General features: G+C 36.1%; 2 protein-coding genes across 3 annotated transcripts; both read right to left on the bottom strand.

Moving 5' to 3' along the window:
* On the bottom strand, positions 1-3,438 carry LOC103994445 (G2/mitotic-specific cyclin-2). 2 transcript variants are annotated; one of them, XM_009414780.3, is made up of 11 exons: positions 2,987-3,438; positions 2,794-2,884; positions 2,652-2,708; positions 2,523-2,568; positions 2,280-2,444; positions 2,038-2,178; positions 1,689-1,778; positions 1,358-1,579; positions 731-829; positions 446-624; positions 1-358 (listed from the first exon to the last, which is right to left on the bottom strand). In XM_009414780.3, exons 1-11 carry the CDS (start codon positions 3,039-3,041, stop codon positions 214-216), a joined length of 1,290 nt encoding a protein of 429 aa, XP_009413055.2. In that variant the 5' UTR covers positions 3,042-3,438; the 3' UTR covers positions 1-213. The 2 variants fall into 2 exon arrangements, with proteins under 2 accessions (XP_009413055.2, XP_009413054.2); XM_009414779.3 differs by having other exon boundaries at positions 2,794-2,890; positions 2,987-3,437.
* A 2,872-nt stretch (positions 3,439-6,310) lies between these two features.
* LOC135644429 (uncharacterized) lies at positions 6,311-15,786 on the bottom strand. Its single transcript, XM_065161976.1, has 14 exons — positions 15,629-15,786; positions 15,449-15,512; positions 14,764-14,874; positions 13,963-14,060; positions 13,796-13,879; positions 13,561-13,697; positions 13,323-13,395; positions 13,201-13,246; positions 12,987-13,096; positions 12,788-12,895; positions 12,629-12,688; positions 10,414-10,475; positions 7,962-8,274; positions 6,311-7,075 (listed from the first exon to the last, which is right to left on the bottom strand). The coding sequence occupies exons 1-14, from the start codon at positions 15,707-15,709 to the stop codon at positions 6,809-6,811; spliced, it is 1,614 nt and encodes a 537-aa protein (XP_065018048.1). The 5' UTR covers positions 15,710-15,786; the 3' UTR covers positions 6,311-6,808.
* Positions 15,787-17,848: the final 2,062 nt, after the last annotated feature.

Below are 17,848 nucleotides of genomic sequence, written 5' to 3'. Positions count from 1 at the left end.
TGCCACTTGGAAAATGAAATTTTTACACAAATTTAACGTCATATTTGATATCAGAATAAGCAATTAACAGCTGATGTGACTTCCAAGAAGTTCAAAATAACAAAATTAATCATCGGATAAACACAAGAACAATTATTTTGTACTTATGCAACTTCCATTGCATGACCAGCAACTTCTGTTGCACTCACAACACCTACTCATGTTCAATCGACACTAGAGAATAGTGTTCAACAAAAAGAGGGCTGGTTCTGATTTTGCCGTGCATCCATACTTTAAAGTAGTGTATTTTCTATGTACTCCAGTCAGCTTTCCTAGCCCAGCCTTGTGGTGGAAATCCACCATCAACCTCGAACACTCTCTGGGACAGACAACAATCGATAAATGTTAGAACCGGAGTCGAGAAATAGAAAGACGGATTTGCGAGGCACAGATGATGAGAACTCACAGGAGCTGGTCCTCTGAATAGTTACTGTGCAGCTCACTAGTTTTCGTCCAGTACTTGAGACCTCTCAGAGAACACTGTGCAGTGTAGATTGCAGCAGCGGCCAGCAAAGAGGGGCGGAACTTGAGCATCTTGTACTCGACCAGACAAAGCTCTATGATGAAAAACGAAAGTAGCTCGAGCTGGTTTTGTACGACAGGCAAAGTGGGATACGTTCGTCAGAACCTATTGTCATTCTTATGTAAATTTGCATGCTGATTCAATTCTAAGCCCAAAACTAAGTCTTACCTTTCTGTCAGCCTCGGCGGCCTTGAGAAATCTTCTCATGAAAACATAAGGAGTAGGCACAGACATGTTGAATTGCAGTGTGTTGACGATCAGCTTTTCCTGTATTGTATTAAACATCACAAGACAGAGAGGCAAAGGTCAGGGAAGAAAAAAAGTTACCAAACCAATAACAATATATTTGATAAGCAAAATTCACAAGCCAATCACAATGTATTCGGTGACGTAACAGTAATGTCGAAATTATCTAGGATCAACTTTTGTATGGTGAATTACTTTTACCAAATCAGGAGTATTCAAATCTCCTTTAGTGGTATTACTAAGATTTTCTTAGCTCTCCTTGAAACACGCCCATATGTTATATTAATTCCTCAATACTACAACCATCATCCTATTTACAAGAATCTTTTCCAATCATTAATCTTCTTGTATGGTGAATTACCTTACCAAATCAGGAGTATTCAAATCTCCTTTAGTGGTATCACTAAGATTTTCTTAGCTCTCCTTGAAACATGCCCATATGTTATCTTAAATACAATACCATCAATGCTATTCTCTGTTAGAGTCGTGTCATAACTAAATGCAAAGCCTTCGCAGCAATCAACCGCAGAAGCATAACAAGTGCATTACCATTTCAAGGACTTCTTCCCTTGTGTAAGCCCGGTCCGAGATGAGAATTAGATCCTCCACCACTGGAACCGAGACTTCCTCATACTTGCAAGCAAGAAGCATGGCTGTAACACCAGCCAGCTGAAGCTTCTTCCTTGCCACTGTCTGCCTTGCCAGGAACCTATCTATGATGTTCACAGTTAGGAAAAGTGTCTCCTCCATCAATTCAAATTTGTAATGCACCTGTAGAAGAAAGATTGAAGAAGAATGATCAGATGTTACACCGAAGAAAGTGGAGAATGAACGAAATGGCTACTGAAAATAGAGTATATATTTAGAAAATCTCCAATACCTCTATCAGCCAGTCGATGAGGATAGCTCGCATCTTTTCATTAATGTCAAACTGCTGGGACATGTAATCAGGGCTCACACAACTCGTAACCTGAACAGTATATTGAGTACATTTCAAGTAAGTAAAAACATGTTGATAAAGAACTAGGAATGCTACTACATGGCTTAATTGTAAAAGAGAGCCTAGAACAACAGATTAGCTCTTGAGGACAAAAATGAGCAGTTCGGTAAGTTTTCTTCATTAATGCCTTGTTTCATATATAATGATCGAGCTAAGTGAAAAGTGAATGCCGTCATCTAATCTTCATATGATCTATAGCAAAACAACTGATAAATAATGAGATGTGCACCTCGGTTTGTCTATAGAAACTGTATATATCTTCTACGTATTCGACGACCGCAAGTGGATTATTTGAATCGCAGATATCTATACTTGGAAGTGTCTCAATGACAAGATCGTCCATTGCAACCTCCTTGATGTCAGAATTATCCTGCAACAATGATTGCTATCAGAATGGCTCACAAATGGAGTCCATTTCTCAAATAGAACTTGAAATATTTACATGAAAATATGGGATAGTTCAGAACGGACCATCTCTTCCATCTCTTCCACCATGGGCAACGCAATGTCATTACTAGAATTATAATCCACGTCTATTGTAGTACAACTATCCAAACAACTCGATTTTGACACCAATGGCACGGGAGGATTGTACTGGCTCTGACTCCCAACTTCTCGATGCTGTCCATTAGTTCCCTAAACAAAATCGCATCCCTCAGCAAAGAAAGCAATCAATTTTTTGTATTACTTAATGATTTGGTTAGGCAAAATTACCTGCTGATAAGGTTGTGATTTGCTTGCCAATGTAGCCACAAATTTCCTGAAAAGTTCAACCCCTCAAATAGTTATGAGCAGAATCATACAAGAATCGGAAAGGGGAACAAAGATCAGGTTCAACCCAACCTTGTCGCGGGCCGTCGAGCTACAAGTGTTAGTTTCTTATCGTCTAAACTACCCTTGCTGTTGAAAGAAAAGATGGCAGAAGAAATTAGATCAAGAGGAGACATCAATTAACCAAAGACGAGGTCCAAGTTATATGCATTACTCCGGGAATCCCCTCTTTCCGATCGGACAAGCATATGGTGGCGCTCCCACCACATTCCTTATATCTCTTAAAGCTCTACGATTGCCCGTATCTGTGACTACAAGGAAGAAGAAAAAAAAAAAGAGATCAGTCCTCCGCAGCCAAGATTTCGAACTCCAGCATCCGAAATCTTGAAATCAACGACCCAAAGAACCTCGGAAACTCGCTGGCCTCGTCATGCCTCGACCGTTCTCGTCGACTCGATCCATCTCCCCTCGGCCACAGATCAAGAGACCACAATCAAGAACCGATCTTTGCCCTTGTAGATCTACACACCGATCTCCCAAATCCCACTACGGAGGTCCGATCAAAGGCCAAGAACCAACAAAAATACAAGATCAAGAACCGGATAGGAACCTCGAAACCTCTCCTCCCTCGATTCGATCGGTCCGCCTCTCGGAGATCCCAGCCCTCAGCTCGCTGTGGGTTCCGATCGGGAAGCGAGGGCATCGATCAAGCTGCGTCCCCCATGGATCGGGGCGATCGATGCAGATTTAATGCTCTCTCTCTCTCTCTCTCTCTCTCTCTCTCTCTCTCTCTCTCGTCGTTGGGGTTCGGGAGAGACCAAAGAGGGGAGGAGGGGGAATTAAAGGGGGAGTTGGGAACAAGAGAGGGAAGAAAGAGGGATTTTTGGCACGGGAAGAATGGGTGTGTGTCCGTAGATGCTTCCCCCCGTCGCGTCTAAAGCCAACGGCTAGCGAATCCTCACCGTTGGATCTCATCTGGACGGTCCGACGGTTCGACCTATGCCCTAACGGCTACTTTTTGTTCAAATTGATTGGGTTCGTACGCAACGGGTCGGACTTTTTTGTTGTAAACAAACCCTAAAACTCCAAAGAAAATAAGTATGACTGTCGTTATTGTCTGTCAACCATCAAAGAGGCATTTTTCATTCAAGAGATATTTAGATAAATAAGAATTTTCCATTTTTTTGATAATTTCTGCCCCCATAAATAATATCCCAATAATTTGAGATTCGTTCATATAAATCTTTTTCAGTTATTTAATGTTATTCCATCATATAAAACAACATCCTTAGTCAAATTAAAATATTTAATTTTTTATTTATAATTTCTAAAGAATTCACAAAATCCTCTCTCTCTCTCTCTCTCTCTCTCTCTCTCTTTCAGACTTGACCGTTGTTGATGTGGTTGTCGGGAGGCAAAAGGTTGTGCTTAAGAAGAGACTTGAAATGGAAATGGGTTATTATTATTAATTGAGGGTGGCATGTCGACTTGTGATGGGGAATTTTTAGTTGTATGTAAGGTTGGACTGATGCAATTAAAGATAGTGATTTGAATAGATATGATGACAAATGGATTATTAACTCATGAATGAATGAATGAAAATTTCTGTTTATTACATGACTGTGCTTCCAAAAGAGACCTCTTGATGGAAGTTGGCCTGAATAAAGGCACAAATCTGATTTAAATGTCTTAGGAAAGAAAGAGTATTGATTTCTGATTTAGACTCCGAAAGGAAGATGAGAAATAAATCAATCGATGACTATATATCTTCTTCTACTTCTTCTCTTAGACTAATGTAAAATGTTTTATCCTCGTAATGATCTTTTTGATTTTTTTTAATTTTTTTTATTAATAATAAGTAAGAATGTCTCGATTTTTTATTAATAATATTTTTTTTTAAAAAAATTATCTTTCTAATGTTCAAACGTTCAGATTTTTAGTAAATGGAATCGGCTGTTGATTTATAATTAGACTACAGATGTGTGTCTGAGAGAGAGAGAGAGAGAGAGCATGGGATGAGCTTTCAATTGCACCACAGAAGGTGAGAGAGAGAGAGACAAAAAGTAGATGAGTTTTCTTTCTTTTTTTTTTCTTTTTTATGCCTTCAAGTACATCATCAAAATGACCCCTCCACTGCACATGAAACTTGAAAAAGATGCTTAATGTGCTGCTGTCGCCTTACCTAAAAGCTGTGTGGCTCTGTGTGTGTGTGTGTGAGAGAGAGAGAGAGAGAGCATGGAATGAGCTTTTCATTGCACCACAGAAGGTGAGAGAGAGAGAGAGAGAGCATGGGATGAGCTTTTCATTGCACCACAGAAGGTGAGAGAGAGAGAGAGAGAGAGCATGGGATGAGCTTTTCATTGCACCACAGAAGGTGCCATGGAGCCTTTGCTCTCACTCACACCAGCTATCTACACCTCAAGACGCCTGTGTTCCCTGCACTCACACACACACACACGCGCACAAATACAGATTTAGATTTGATAAATACAAATAAGACACTCTAATTTAAAAAAAAAAGGAGAAAACTTGAGTGTATTCTTTAGAAAAGTCAAGAATTTATAAACATATTATTGTAATTAATACCCGCCAATATAATGATGTTGAACCTCATCTTAACTTTATTTTCCCATTAAAATATTACAAATATAGCATAATTATTTTGTTTACATTTGTCTCTTTAATTTAAATTGGATAAATTTCACTTTTTTTCTCATAAAATATATCTTTTTTGCTTTATTCTCATACAGCATCTTTTATTTTCTAAAAGATAAAATTCTACTTGGCTTCTGCTCTATCATGATCACCTCCTTCTCTTATTGTTGTTCGTCACCTTCACCCTGTCTCTTCCTTGCCCACATGCCCTTGTTATTGTCGTCGCCTTCACCCACGTATACTCGTCCTTGTCGTCATCCTTGCTTGCATGCCATCGTCATCATCATTGTCCTCGCTACCTTCCCTCGCCTTCTTCTCTTATTGAATGTAGGAACATGGAGATAACGTTGGGAGGAGAAGGCAGAGGGTGAGGCAAGAGTATTCAAAAGGGTGCTCTATGATGGTGTCATGGGACAACGAGAGGATGACGGGTGATGAGAGTGAAGGCAGCAAGAACAATGATAACAGCCTAGTTGTGATGAAGGCTATCCATATGAAACGTGACAAGGCCATGGTAACATGGAGGTGACAAGCAACCACTATAAAGTAGTATGAAAACGAGGGGATGAAGACAACCACAACGAAGCCAAGGTCAAGGATAATCTCATCTTTTAGAATATACAAGACACTACTACAAGAATAAAGCAAAGATGAGACTTTTTTTGAAAAAGCAAAAACTTCAAGATTTTTTTTTAAAAAAATTTGCCCATTTACGTTTAGGAAGCAAAAGTGATCACAAATATTCTAAATATTTGAATATTAATGTGTTTCTAACTAATTGATAATTATGATTAGTGTTACTAACATGAGTGTATTGAATCGATCCTAAAATAAGTAATACATGTAAAAATTCTGAATATTTGAAAGGACATATATGTCATATTGAAGTTTGAAGTGACAATTCTGCTATCCTTAAGCTCCAAAGAACAGAGATACAACACCCCTTCCAAGATCAAGATTGTACACCTGCTCTTTGCCCAAACTCAAATGATATCCAATGGAATTACACGTTAGACGGAATAACAAAAGCTGACATTTTCAAGTTGTAAAAAGTCAGAATGAGTTTGCAAATGGGATTAAAGCACAGCAGGATGGAACACATCTTCCTTCAAATAAACTAAATGCAAAGTTTGCAGAAAATGTGCATGGACTTGAAGATCTGTCAATAACATTACAAATATAATGGACCTGAAATAACATGTCCGATGGACCTAACCAAAACCAACTTCAATTATGGACCATAAAAATTGTACAGAAGAAGACACTTGTAAACTATTGCTGAAAAATGAGATATTACATGCAACAAAATTTCTCGACAGCAAACCTAGTATTGCTTTTCCTAAGCACGCCTCGACTTCAGACTGTTTAGATCCAAAGACGCTGCGTGGATGGGAGACAAATCTCTTAATACACAAGCAATAGGCCTAAGCTAAGATAGTTGATCCATTTAATTCTTTCCAAGAATGCCGACTTTGCAGCAACTGGAAATCCCCGAAGAACCTCAAGATGACTAGTTTGATGACCTCAGAAGAGGCAAAGAATACGCATCTTTGTTGCAATATGTTTAGGATAATTTACTTGAACAATGCAGACAGCTTATGATGACTTTTCTGCGTTGTAGGCAAATTTTGACTCTGATCATGCGGAGACTCGGACTCACTGTTCATTGTCTCCATGATGATTTTTCCAAGCATGAATCTGGTTTCATCTGGATCTCCTTTCTTGAGTAGCTGATAATTGATTTCGCATGTTTTTCTTCCGTTGTCATATGATTCTATATCGCTTTCCAGGATCTTAAAAAGTTTGGACACGTTGCTCCCCATTTTCTCAGACACTAATACCTGTAAAACCAAAGCAAAGAGTTCTCATAAAACCATGTTGATTTGTGTCTCATTATTTCACTGGAAATTCATTGAAAATAAGGGAGAAAAAGATACAGCATATACAAGAGTCTGGGAATGCCATGCAGCAAATGTTCGCTAAACAAAGACAGATAATCACATGAGTTGTACCAGCAAGGGAACCCTGAAGCTTGTATCACACACTTAAAATGTCATCAAACTACAAAACTATTCAGAAAATATACAGAACAAGAAGCACATATATGGCTGACTGCATTGGTAACTCCATGGACACTGAGAATCTCCCGGGTACTCAAAAGGTATTCACAAAGCTCAGAACTATTAACTTGCTTGGAAAGAGGCATAGGAAGAAACTGGAATATGCAATCACAAGCATCAACATTCATCAACCAAAATAAAAGTGGCATTTCATTACCTAGACTTCAGAAAAGCTATCAATTAGCAGTGAGTAGAATTTGCATGGGCAACAAAGGAAAGCACAGCTCTATTCACATATCCATTGTCCTTTCAATTATATAAGATCATGTAGCAGGACAAATAGAGATAAAAACCAAGTTGGATTAGTCCATGTGATAATGCATATTTCAAGCCTGATGAAATCTAATTAAAAGTTCTTCAATAACTAAGATTCAGGAATAAAGGAGAAAAAAAGATAAAGCCAATACATTATAAGATCACATCTAGGCAAACAGACGTGTTGGTTTTCATGAATTTTTTTATATTTAAATTGTTTTGTTTAATTATGATGTTAGGGAACACTATGAAGAATGCTATATACTCCGGCTCCCATATGTAAAATAACAAAAGAAGCATACTTAGTGCTGAATAACGTTTCAGCACACACAGGGCAGGTACTTGCACTCACCACTCCTGAAGATAAAGGACCTTGGTATCTGCCTAGTGATTGCTGCAGAGCATCTATACTTGTAAAAGCATTGACAGAAGACTTAACCAGTGAAGCTAAATGGGAGGTTTCTTCGAAGATAAGCTCATCAGATTTAGTATCTGATGATGATCGAATTTCTGGAACAAATTGTGCATGAGCCTTCACATTTTTCCTTGCATATTCTGAAGCCTTTTTCCACGTCCCATTGTGTAGGATGGCAGAAAACGTCCAAACTACAAGAGCATCTTGAGGATTTTCTACTAATGCGAGGTGAAATGCCAACAATGCCAACCTGTTTTACAAGCACATGTGGTCACAAATAAGTCATCAATCATCAAATCTTTGACAGATGCTGAGGTAATAAAGAAAACAACACACTTAAACCACATATTCTAAACAATGCCAAAGCAACCAGACTGGAACATAATGGCAGCAGCTAAAAATCTGCATGTAGCACTAACAAATACCTAATGAAAAATTCAGCATATAACAATAAGCTTATACATGATGAACAATTATGTAGTGACCAGGTGGGTTTTTGGCTGTAGAAAGCAGGTTATTTTCCTGCTGAAAAAAAGTACAAATATTACCAGAGTGTACAATAAAAAACGCAAACACAGGATTAAGATGCTTAGTAGCACTATCAAATACTTAATGACAAATTCAGCATATATCAATAAGCTTATACATGATGAACAATTATGTCGTGACCAGGTGGGCTTTTGGCTGTAGAAAGCAGGTTATTTTACTGCTGAAAAAAAGTAAAATATTACCAGAGTGTACAATAAAAAAAGCAAACACCAAGAAAAGAGAAATAAAGAAAATACTAGTATAAAAAAGGCAAAAATTAGACATTCACATAAAAAATCATAAAAACAGGAAGATTAAGTCCACACTTGAAATATAAGTCACCCACATATTATCGAACAGGAGTTACTTCTGTCCCTCCAATCTTTCTTAAAACCAATAACATCATATGCAATGTGGGTCAATTGCTGCTGATATCTTGGTTGGGTCATAAATTAAATAAGAGATGCAATCAAACAGGTCATCTTAAACATTGAAAAGTAGGTGTGCAGTTAAAAGATAAGGATAAATTGGAAAATCTATATTCCAGACCTCTTCAGAGAGTTCAATGGAAATCTAAATCTATATCCAAATAGGTTATACTAATCACATTACCATCTGGTCCGTAACTCCATTGGAGACTATTAACTGCTGTCCATCAGACAGTCAACGACTCATCATCATTTGAGGGGTGCAAACTGACTTACGTTCCATGACTGGCATGGATACCAGGACATAGACACAATTCTATCATAGAAATCACACCACCCAACTATTCTGACTTTCAAGTTTAGCACCAATTAATTGGAAACTAAATTTTCTTGACAAATTTTTAGATTACACCATAACACAAAATAAGATCATGGAGATAGGACTGCATTTTGTCTGCCATTTTATTCTTATGTGGCTCACCTCAAATACTCAATTTTTTTTCTCATGATACCCCTATCTAGGGTATGGCCAAATCATATTGTGAACAAAGTTGCTCGACTAATAAATTGAGTGGAAAGAAACATATGATGGACCAAGTGATAGTACTTGATCAAAGCAGGCCAGAACCTAATGATTTATGGTGAAACCTGCCCCAAATTAGTTATTTATAACCTTGAAAAGTACTGCATAGTCTTCCAATTCAGGCAGTGGAATGTGGCACAAATCCTCAATATCCACAAAGTTATATTCATCTTGTTTCCTCTTCTCCTGGAATATGTTAGCCTATATCAAAAAACAAGGCATAAAATTCCTTTCTAGTTTTGACTCGTATTAGAAGCAACATTAAACTCTATTGAACCAAGTCACTGAATCAAAACCCTTAAACATACTTGCTCCAGCCCAAAGATACAACATGGTCATCTCACTTCTCAAAGGTCATAGTCACCTCACTTCACTCGTCAAACATTTTTGTATTATGAAACTTTTTTTGTTAAATAAATTAGTTAACTAAGCTATTCCTGATCTCTTTTAGCTCTTCCAAACCAAGGGATATCTTTAAGTTTCATATTATTGGTTTCATCCTTTTTCTAAAACTTTCTTGAGTTCACTTGCCTAAATTTTTCAGACAAATAATGCTCCAAAACTAAAACCCACAATTTTCTTTTGCAGAACTTCAATACACAAACTAATCAAGTGGAGTAACTGTTAAAGCGGAATTTAGGTCCTGTTGCCAACAAAACTTAGACTTCATGATTTTTTTGACTTCTTACACCGAGTGATACTTACGATTCACCAGGATATAATATCTTGAGCAGATGTTGTAGATCAATAGTCAGGCATAGAAATAGAAGAGATGTAGACATTCAAACATGACAACTGCAGTTTATCTGAAGAGTTAGGACAACACAATGGCTGTGTCAGATTTTCTTACCACAAGATGCTGTCAGCTGGGTGGTCAGCAGCAAGTAATTTATCAGCATTAGAAAATAATTTCTGTAAAACACAAAATCCATCTCATCAGAGGGTTTGTCAACATGTATTATATAACATATGACATCAAAATCCTAACACAAATGTGAATGTTAATATACATGAATCTGTAATTTTGTCATCAAAACTTGCCATAATATGGAATGTTATATAAAATTTACTATTGGTCACTACAGACAAATGTTTCCTAATGAAAATCAGACTCTGGTCTACATTGCATATATAGTTTTTTGCCTTTTTGGAACATAGCTTACTCCATAGGATTTTGATTACCTTTCTTCAGAAGATTCACTTGAAATAATGAGTAATAGATAGGATTCCTATAGCAAGTACTAGTGAAGTTTATACAGTTACAACAACCTTTAACGTATTATAGTTTTGGATGTCTATTGAACACGTATAGAATGTATGTGAGTCCTGTAACTCATCTAAAAGACCTTTTATTTCAGCAAAATGAGAAAGTATGTGCTTGACCTATAAATAGTAACTCAATTGGAAATGTTGCAGAATTTGCAATGAAGCAAAAAATAACAACATTCAAATGCTATTTTTACTGCTAGTTTAACTGTTACTGTAATCTCAACATCATTCATAATTGATGGGATTTACCATTAAATGATTCTGGACTACAAAGTTCCAAGTTCTTGGTTAAGTATTCAGAGTAGCAATTTTACCCAAAAATGCTCAATTTCGAACTCATAAAACACCTTCAGCATTATGAAGCACAAACAAATTTCTAAATCCTGATGGAGCATGAAATGAAGCTTTATCCACTAAATGTGAGCTCCTTGTAGTTGGTTTTTTGTAGGCATGGTTGCAGGTGGATATGAAAACTCATTATCTACTGAGCACAAGTTTGTGCTAAGGTTGATAGCTATTGGTGGTTAAATCAATTTATTGATTATGATGGCAGCTCTACTTCTTGGAAGAGACATCAGTAGGCTACTCTATACTTCAACCTATACAATGATGTTTGATTTGTGTGAGAGGATAAATCACATCGAAACTAGAATCAACTTGATTTATCATTTTGGAACATGCGAGCAATATCACCACTCGGTATTATGTTCACTGTGCTTCCTGTGGATAAGTTCATTTAGGCCCTCATCAGCATATGATTTCAGTCCAAAATCTGTTGACTTGAAAAGCAGATACCATACCTGAATAGTGTCAGCTGCCACACATTGTAACTAATATTATGTATGCAAAGAGACAGTCAGTAGCAACGTTCCCTTAGTGTTGTGCTGGTGGCCTTTCACCACATACCAAGTAAACTTTCTCAGTTTCTCTGCGAGTTACAGCCACCATAAACATAATCTGAAGCATACACAATGTAGTGTCCTTCCATGCAATTTATGAACAACCGAAATCTTCTTATTTCAGTGGAATGATCTACTGCATTTGAATATTTTGGTCTTATGCCCCATTTGTCCGCTCTCCTTTTCTTTATTTTTCTCTCATTTTTATTTCTCTTCAATTCCTCAATAACAACAAGTCATGATGTCACCGAACTCTTTGGGATTAACTACATGGATTTTTTATTTTCTGTTAAGAAACCTTGTATAGAGCAATATCACTAGCTAAATCAAGACCAATCAGATCTCTTCTTATTGTTTCTTGAAAAGCTGTTTTAGATTTCCTCTACCACTCCTTATATAATTAATATAAAATGAATATCCTCATTTAACCACAGTATCTATAGGTGTCCTTCAAATATGTCTATATTATCTTAATGTTTTCCTTAGTTTTATCTGCTACCAAAGATGTACCTGATTCTTCACGGGCGAAAAAAGTTCTACTTTTTCAAGAAACCTCACATATCCACCTTAAAATTCTCATATCGGCTTATATCAACTTTTTTTTGTACATGTTGTTTCTTATTTAATAATAAAGAAAGACAAGATTTAAAGAGACCAAATTTTTAAGCAATTAAAGATTATTTACAATAAGTCATAATAAATTATGTGATGCCCAAATACGAAACTTCACAGGGTGTACAGTCAAGTTGCTGGAATTACCAAAAGAGAGGTATATACTATAAAAGCACAATCTAAAACTCAATACTTCATCAGCTTCATTACAATGGATGAACCATAAAGGAAGCTTAATTTCAGAAACAAACAATTGATACAGGTTACTAGGAAATATAATCTCACCATCAGCATGGTAGAGCCCTGTGCAACTTGCTTCCTGCTTTGATCAGCCAGATATGCTGCCTGAAGCCCAAATCTTTGTTAGAAAATAGATTTAAGTTTTTTCCTAGAATTCATGCTGAAAAATGTAACCAAAATTAAAACAGCTGAAATACCACTCACCTGTATGGGAAGCAAAATATCAAGAAGTTTGAACTTTTGAAGCAAGCGTATAGAGGATTCTGCTGCGCCATATGCTAACATAAAATTCAGCTCCATCCTAAGCCTTGACTAAAAATGTTTGTGCTTTGATTAAAAAACATGACAGACAAGGCAAAAGACAATAATCAAGAGACAAATTTCTAATCTATCATAAAATTACCTCATTAAGAGTCAGTATGGACGAAGAAAGATCTCGTATTGCAGCCGCCGTCTCCTTTGAAAATTGCAAACCAAGCCGAGCAACAATTCGTAAGCCACGCAAGATTCTTGCTGCTTACATAAAATTTCATCAACATTTTGAATGACTGCCAAGGAGCTAGCATACTAAAAAAAACTCTTTGAAATAATCTGAATACCATTATATAAAAACTTACCACAGTCCTTGTCAAATGATAGGTGAGCAGGAATGACAGTCCGAACCTGGTACCAAAAACCACCAAAAATATAATAATATATACTAATAGAAAGAATATGTAATAATGGATGAAGTTATCACCTTTAATGTCCTTAAATCCCTTATTCCACCAACATAATCATAGATGGTATAGCAATTAGGATCAAAGAATAAACTGTGGACAGAAAGTATTATAATCAAAATCATTCATATTTGAACATTTTGAGTTATCAGATAAAGGTAAAGCATGGTTCTTAAATAAATAGATCTCAACTTGCAAGAACTTCAGAATGGCCTATGATTTTTCAATGAAAGTAGTCAAACAACAATGATAATTTGCCTGTTAATCGTGAAATCACGATCCATGCAGTTCTTCCAGCGAACGAAGTCATCCACATCACAACCATTGGAAACTTGAGAGTGCACATCATTTTTTTGTTTTTTCAGATCTTTATCATTGGTGTTAAAGCTAGAAACCTAACATCACAAATTCCAAATGCAAATGAATAAGGTTCGGATATATAAATGAAAAGAAAATTGATACATCAAGCATACTTTGAGAAGCTTGCACAAACCTCAACAATGGAACCTTGAACATGAACCTGGCATATTGGAAAACGGCGCCCTATTATTATACAACGCCGAAATTGTTTTTTGATCTGCATGTGAAACAGTATCAGCCAAATACGATAAGAAAGAACTAAAAACGATAATATCCAGAAACTGAATGAACATATGAGACCTGTTTGAGTGTGGCATTGGTAATTACATCAAAGTCTTTTGGTATTCTCTCCAGAAGCAAATCCCTCACACACCCACCAACTAGATAGGCATCAAATCCTGGACATCACAAACCTCAATATGTTGCAACTCTCACTGGGAATTATAATGAATAAATGACAATGATCAGTGTCCTAGAAAATAGCTCGGTCTTGGTTCACTATTTGTTTCTTAACAATAGCGAGTATGAACTAATTGTTTCTTTTTTAATGCAAAAGATCAGAGAAACTATCAAAATTACTCCATTAAGATGGTGAAATAATTATTGGAAGCGGAGTAGTAGAAGAGGGACAAAGTAACACTACAAAAGAATGATCAGGCTTTAAAGTAAAGACAACGAAAGAACTGTCAAGCACATTTCTCTTTTCATGTTTCATTTCCTTTCACCTTTCCTTTATTTTCTGCTTTGATTTTTCCTTTATACTATTTCTTTATCTTAATAAAATGAGTTGGATAGAATTTCGTCTATTGTTTCCCTCAAAAAAGTTGCTCATTTGTTTAATCAGCCAAAGTTCTCTCACAGAATTGTCAGCAAATTTGGTGATCCTGATCTTTAATATCAAGATAATAGATAAAGTCACCTATTTCATAGCTCGTTGTTAGAGTTCAAGAATCATAATTTTCTAATGGCAATAATGGCAAGAATTGACAGATTTATATAAACCATATATAGTAACAAGCAAGTCTAAGTTCTACAATTTCAATATTTACAACTCAAAAGGTGCGCCCGCATTAGAAACTACAAAAGTCAATGAATATGAACCTTTTCTTTGAAGAATATTCAGTACAGTCCATGTAGAGGATGATATAGATGACCTCCTAATACCAACAGCCCTTGAGTCCACTGTCTTCCAAGATGATTGATCATATGAACCTAATTTCATGAAAATTCAAACATCTCAGTCGACTAAAAGAAACCGAATAAGTGTGATTTCCAGCACAAATTGATCAAATTGCATTGTCCACAACCTGCTCATTGTCGTGCCCCACAACATCTGATTCACAAATTCTGTATGTCATATACTACTAATGTAAAGAGAAAGGGAAAAGAAAAAAACTTATATTCCATGATATCTTTCGCTTAGAAAAATTTAAAAAAAAAAATGCCTTTGATTTAAAATATCCTAAAGAACAACAAACCAAAAAAGCCAGCCATGCCAAGTAATTTGGACGATTATATCGGTTCCGACAACCAAGACCCTCAGCTGGTAGATGGCGTGCGAACCAAAGAGAGATAAAATGCATCAATTTAGTGATTCACGTCCCATCATCCGCGAAGTAACTATTAGCAGACTACTACTTGAACGACCTGTTAAGCAGCCCAATATACCAACCTCCATTGAGACCTAGGGTAAGCTACAGCCTAAGATGAAGAAATTAAACAGAAAAATCTTTTGCCCTCGCTGTGTGCGGCGAAAAAAATAATAATAAGATGAAAAACAAGGTACCTTCCTTCGGCGGAAGAACCGAGCCAGTATCACCATTTTCCCCCGTGGACGAATGATTCCGCCTCTAAGGACAAGAAGAAAAGAAATACACAAGCGCGAACCAGATCAGAAAGCTGTTCGACGAAATGCCAGAACAGAAAGCGGAAAGAGAGAGAGGGCCGGAGTGGGCAGGCGAAGGACCTGGCGGTCGGAGACGAGGGTGTGTAGGCGAGAGACGAGGGAGGGGGAGCGGAAGGGGTAGCTTCGACGCGAGATCGCCATTAGCTCGGGCCAGGTGCCATGCGGCAAGGAAGACCCCTCCGAGCTGCAAATTGTGCGCCGTCGGAGTCCGCGCAGCTCAAACCAATTAGCTCATGTGTCTCTGGAGGGTTAAATAGCGGATCGGATTTTTTCGAGAGTCCGTAGCAACCGATCCATCGAAACCAGTTCGGATTGAGAATAAGGTATTCAAATCGGGTCCGAGTTTGGATTCGGATTCGGATTCGGATTCCTAACTAATTAAGTTGAATCCGAGTTTGAGGTGGAGTGAAATTTGTGGCTATTAATTTAGTGTCTTTGCTAAATATTAAAGCAAATTCATTCATTTATTTTATTTTATTTTATTTATTTGCTAAATATTAAAGAATCGAATTTGACATCGAATTAGAAATATAAAATGTCGTATCAATTAATCATTTATTAAACCATTAAAATTGATAAATTTATGTTTTTAATTGTTTAATTGATTTGAAACCAAATCAAAACTATTTCAATTCCAATTTTAGATTCTAATAACCGAACTACTACTAAGCCATTGACTCGGTTTCATTTTGGTTTGATTTAAATCGAATTATGATCGAGTATAAGTAATATAAAGTATGGATTAAGGATTTAATATATAAAATAAAAAGTACATTTGTGTTATATCAGTTTCGAATTAATTATGTATTTGGTGTTGGTTGAATTCACATTTATCTGATCCAATCGGCATTAAGGTTGAGCAATAAGAAACAATGTCAAGCATATAGTTATTGGTAAAATAAATGATAAATTGTCCCAATAAATTCAGGACCTTTCTATTTTAATTATGACTATAAATCATGTTTTCATATGTAAGAAATATCTATTTATAAAATAAAAATAACGATAATAACGAGATAGATATTAAATCTTATCCACACATGACGATAAGAATAGTCACGTGATATATATATTATAAGAACCCACAGAGTTTTTTTTAATATTATTAATTTTTTTATTTGTTTTAATATATAAAATAGTAAAAATTCAACCATTAGCCTCATATGTCATCATCCTATTTATAAAATTATTTTATTTATCTAATTTATAAATAAAGATAAATTATGATAGGTAGGTGATAAGAGAAATATTTATCTCGATCTCAAATTGACGAGTGATGGTAGAGTTACTAAGAGAAAAACACATCAAGCTTAATAATAGAGAATATTAGTCTAAAATAGAAGATCAAAAAGATATTCAATCTATACGACATGATATTTTCTTCAACCAAACATATTATAGTAGTTATCGGATCAATAATAATTGATATCGATTATTGTTAACTAAAATACTCTCACTTTCTATTGTGTCGAATAGATCATTTAAAAAAATTCATTCGACTTTAATCTTGCAAGTGGATCATTAAACAACATTAGAATGATCACCAAATTAACATTTGAGGCTGACTTGAATCAATTTAAGTTGAATTGATCATCATCAATCTATACAAATATTAATTTATTAGTGGATAATATGTAATATTCAACAAATACATGCTATAGAGGGTTGGATCTAATTGAGCCTTTTTCAGATCGATTAGACTTTGACACTTCAAGTTTTCTCATAATAAATCTTATATTTACTTACCAAAGAATTAGTAGAGGTTTCCTATTTCTTCGAGAGACTTCCAAGCCCTCCCTCGGACAACTTCGGTTGGTACATAGCCCTTTCTCTATCATAGCTCCAATTTGGCTTCACCTATCCCACATTTCATATGATATCATAAAGATTGCAGTAGACTATATCCGAAGATGATAGATTATAGGACCAGCGATTGATTGATGGCTGGCTCTCCACCTGCGGAAAAGACAAATATACACCGTCAAATTAATTGATATTTGAGATTTTATCGATACATATAATATATATATATATATATATATATATATATATATATATTAGACTTAAATTCAAATTAACTGTTATGTATCTTTGTACCGTGGCTTGATCATGTTTTAAAAATTTAAGGTCGTCCATATGATTCCTAGGACGAGGAGACAAAAGAAATGAGGTCGGATTAAGGGTTGGCTCTTGGGCCTCGAATGCATTTACGATATTGACCCGAGGTGAGACTAGTCATCTCTCCTATGTCGCATTCCTGCATGACAGATCGACGTCGAG

Source organism: Musa acuminata, chromosome BXJ3-8 (genome assembly GCF_036884655.1).
Source record: "Musa acuminata AAA Group cultivar baxijiao chromosome BXJ3-8, Cavendish_Baxijiao_AAA, whole genome shotgun sequence".
NCBI lineage: Eukaryota > Viridiplantae > Streptophyta > Magnoliopsida > Zingiberales > Musaceae > Musa > Musa acuminata.
The sequence above is the reverse complement of the archived record's forward strand: the minus strand, read 5'-3'. Positions and strand labels throughout refer to the sequence as shown.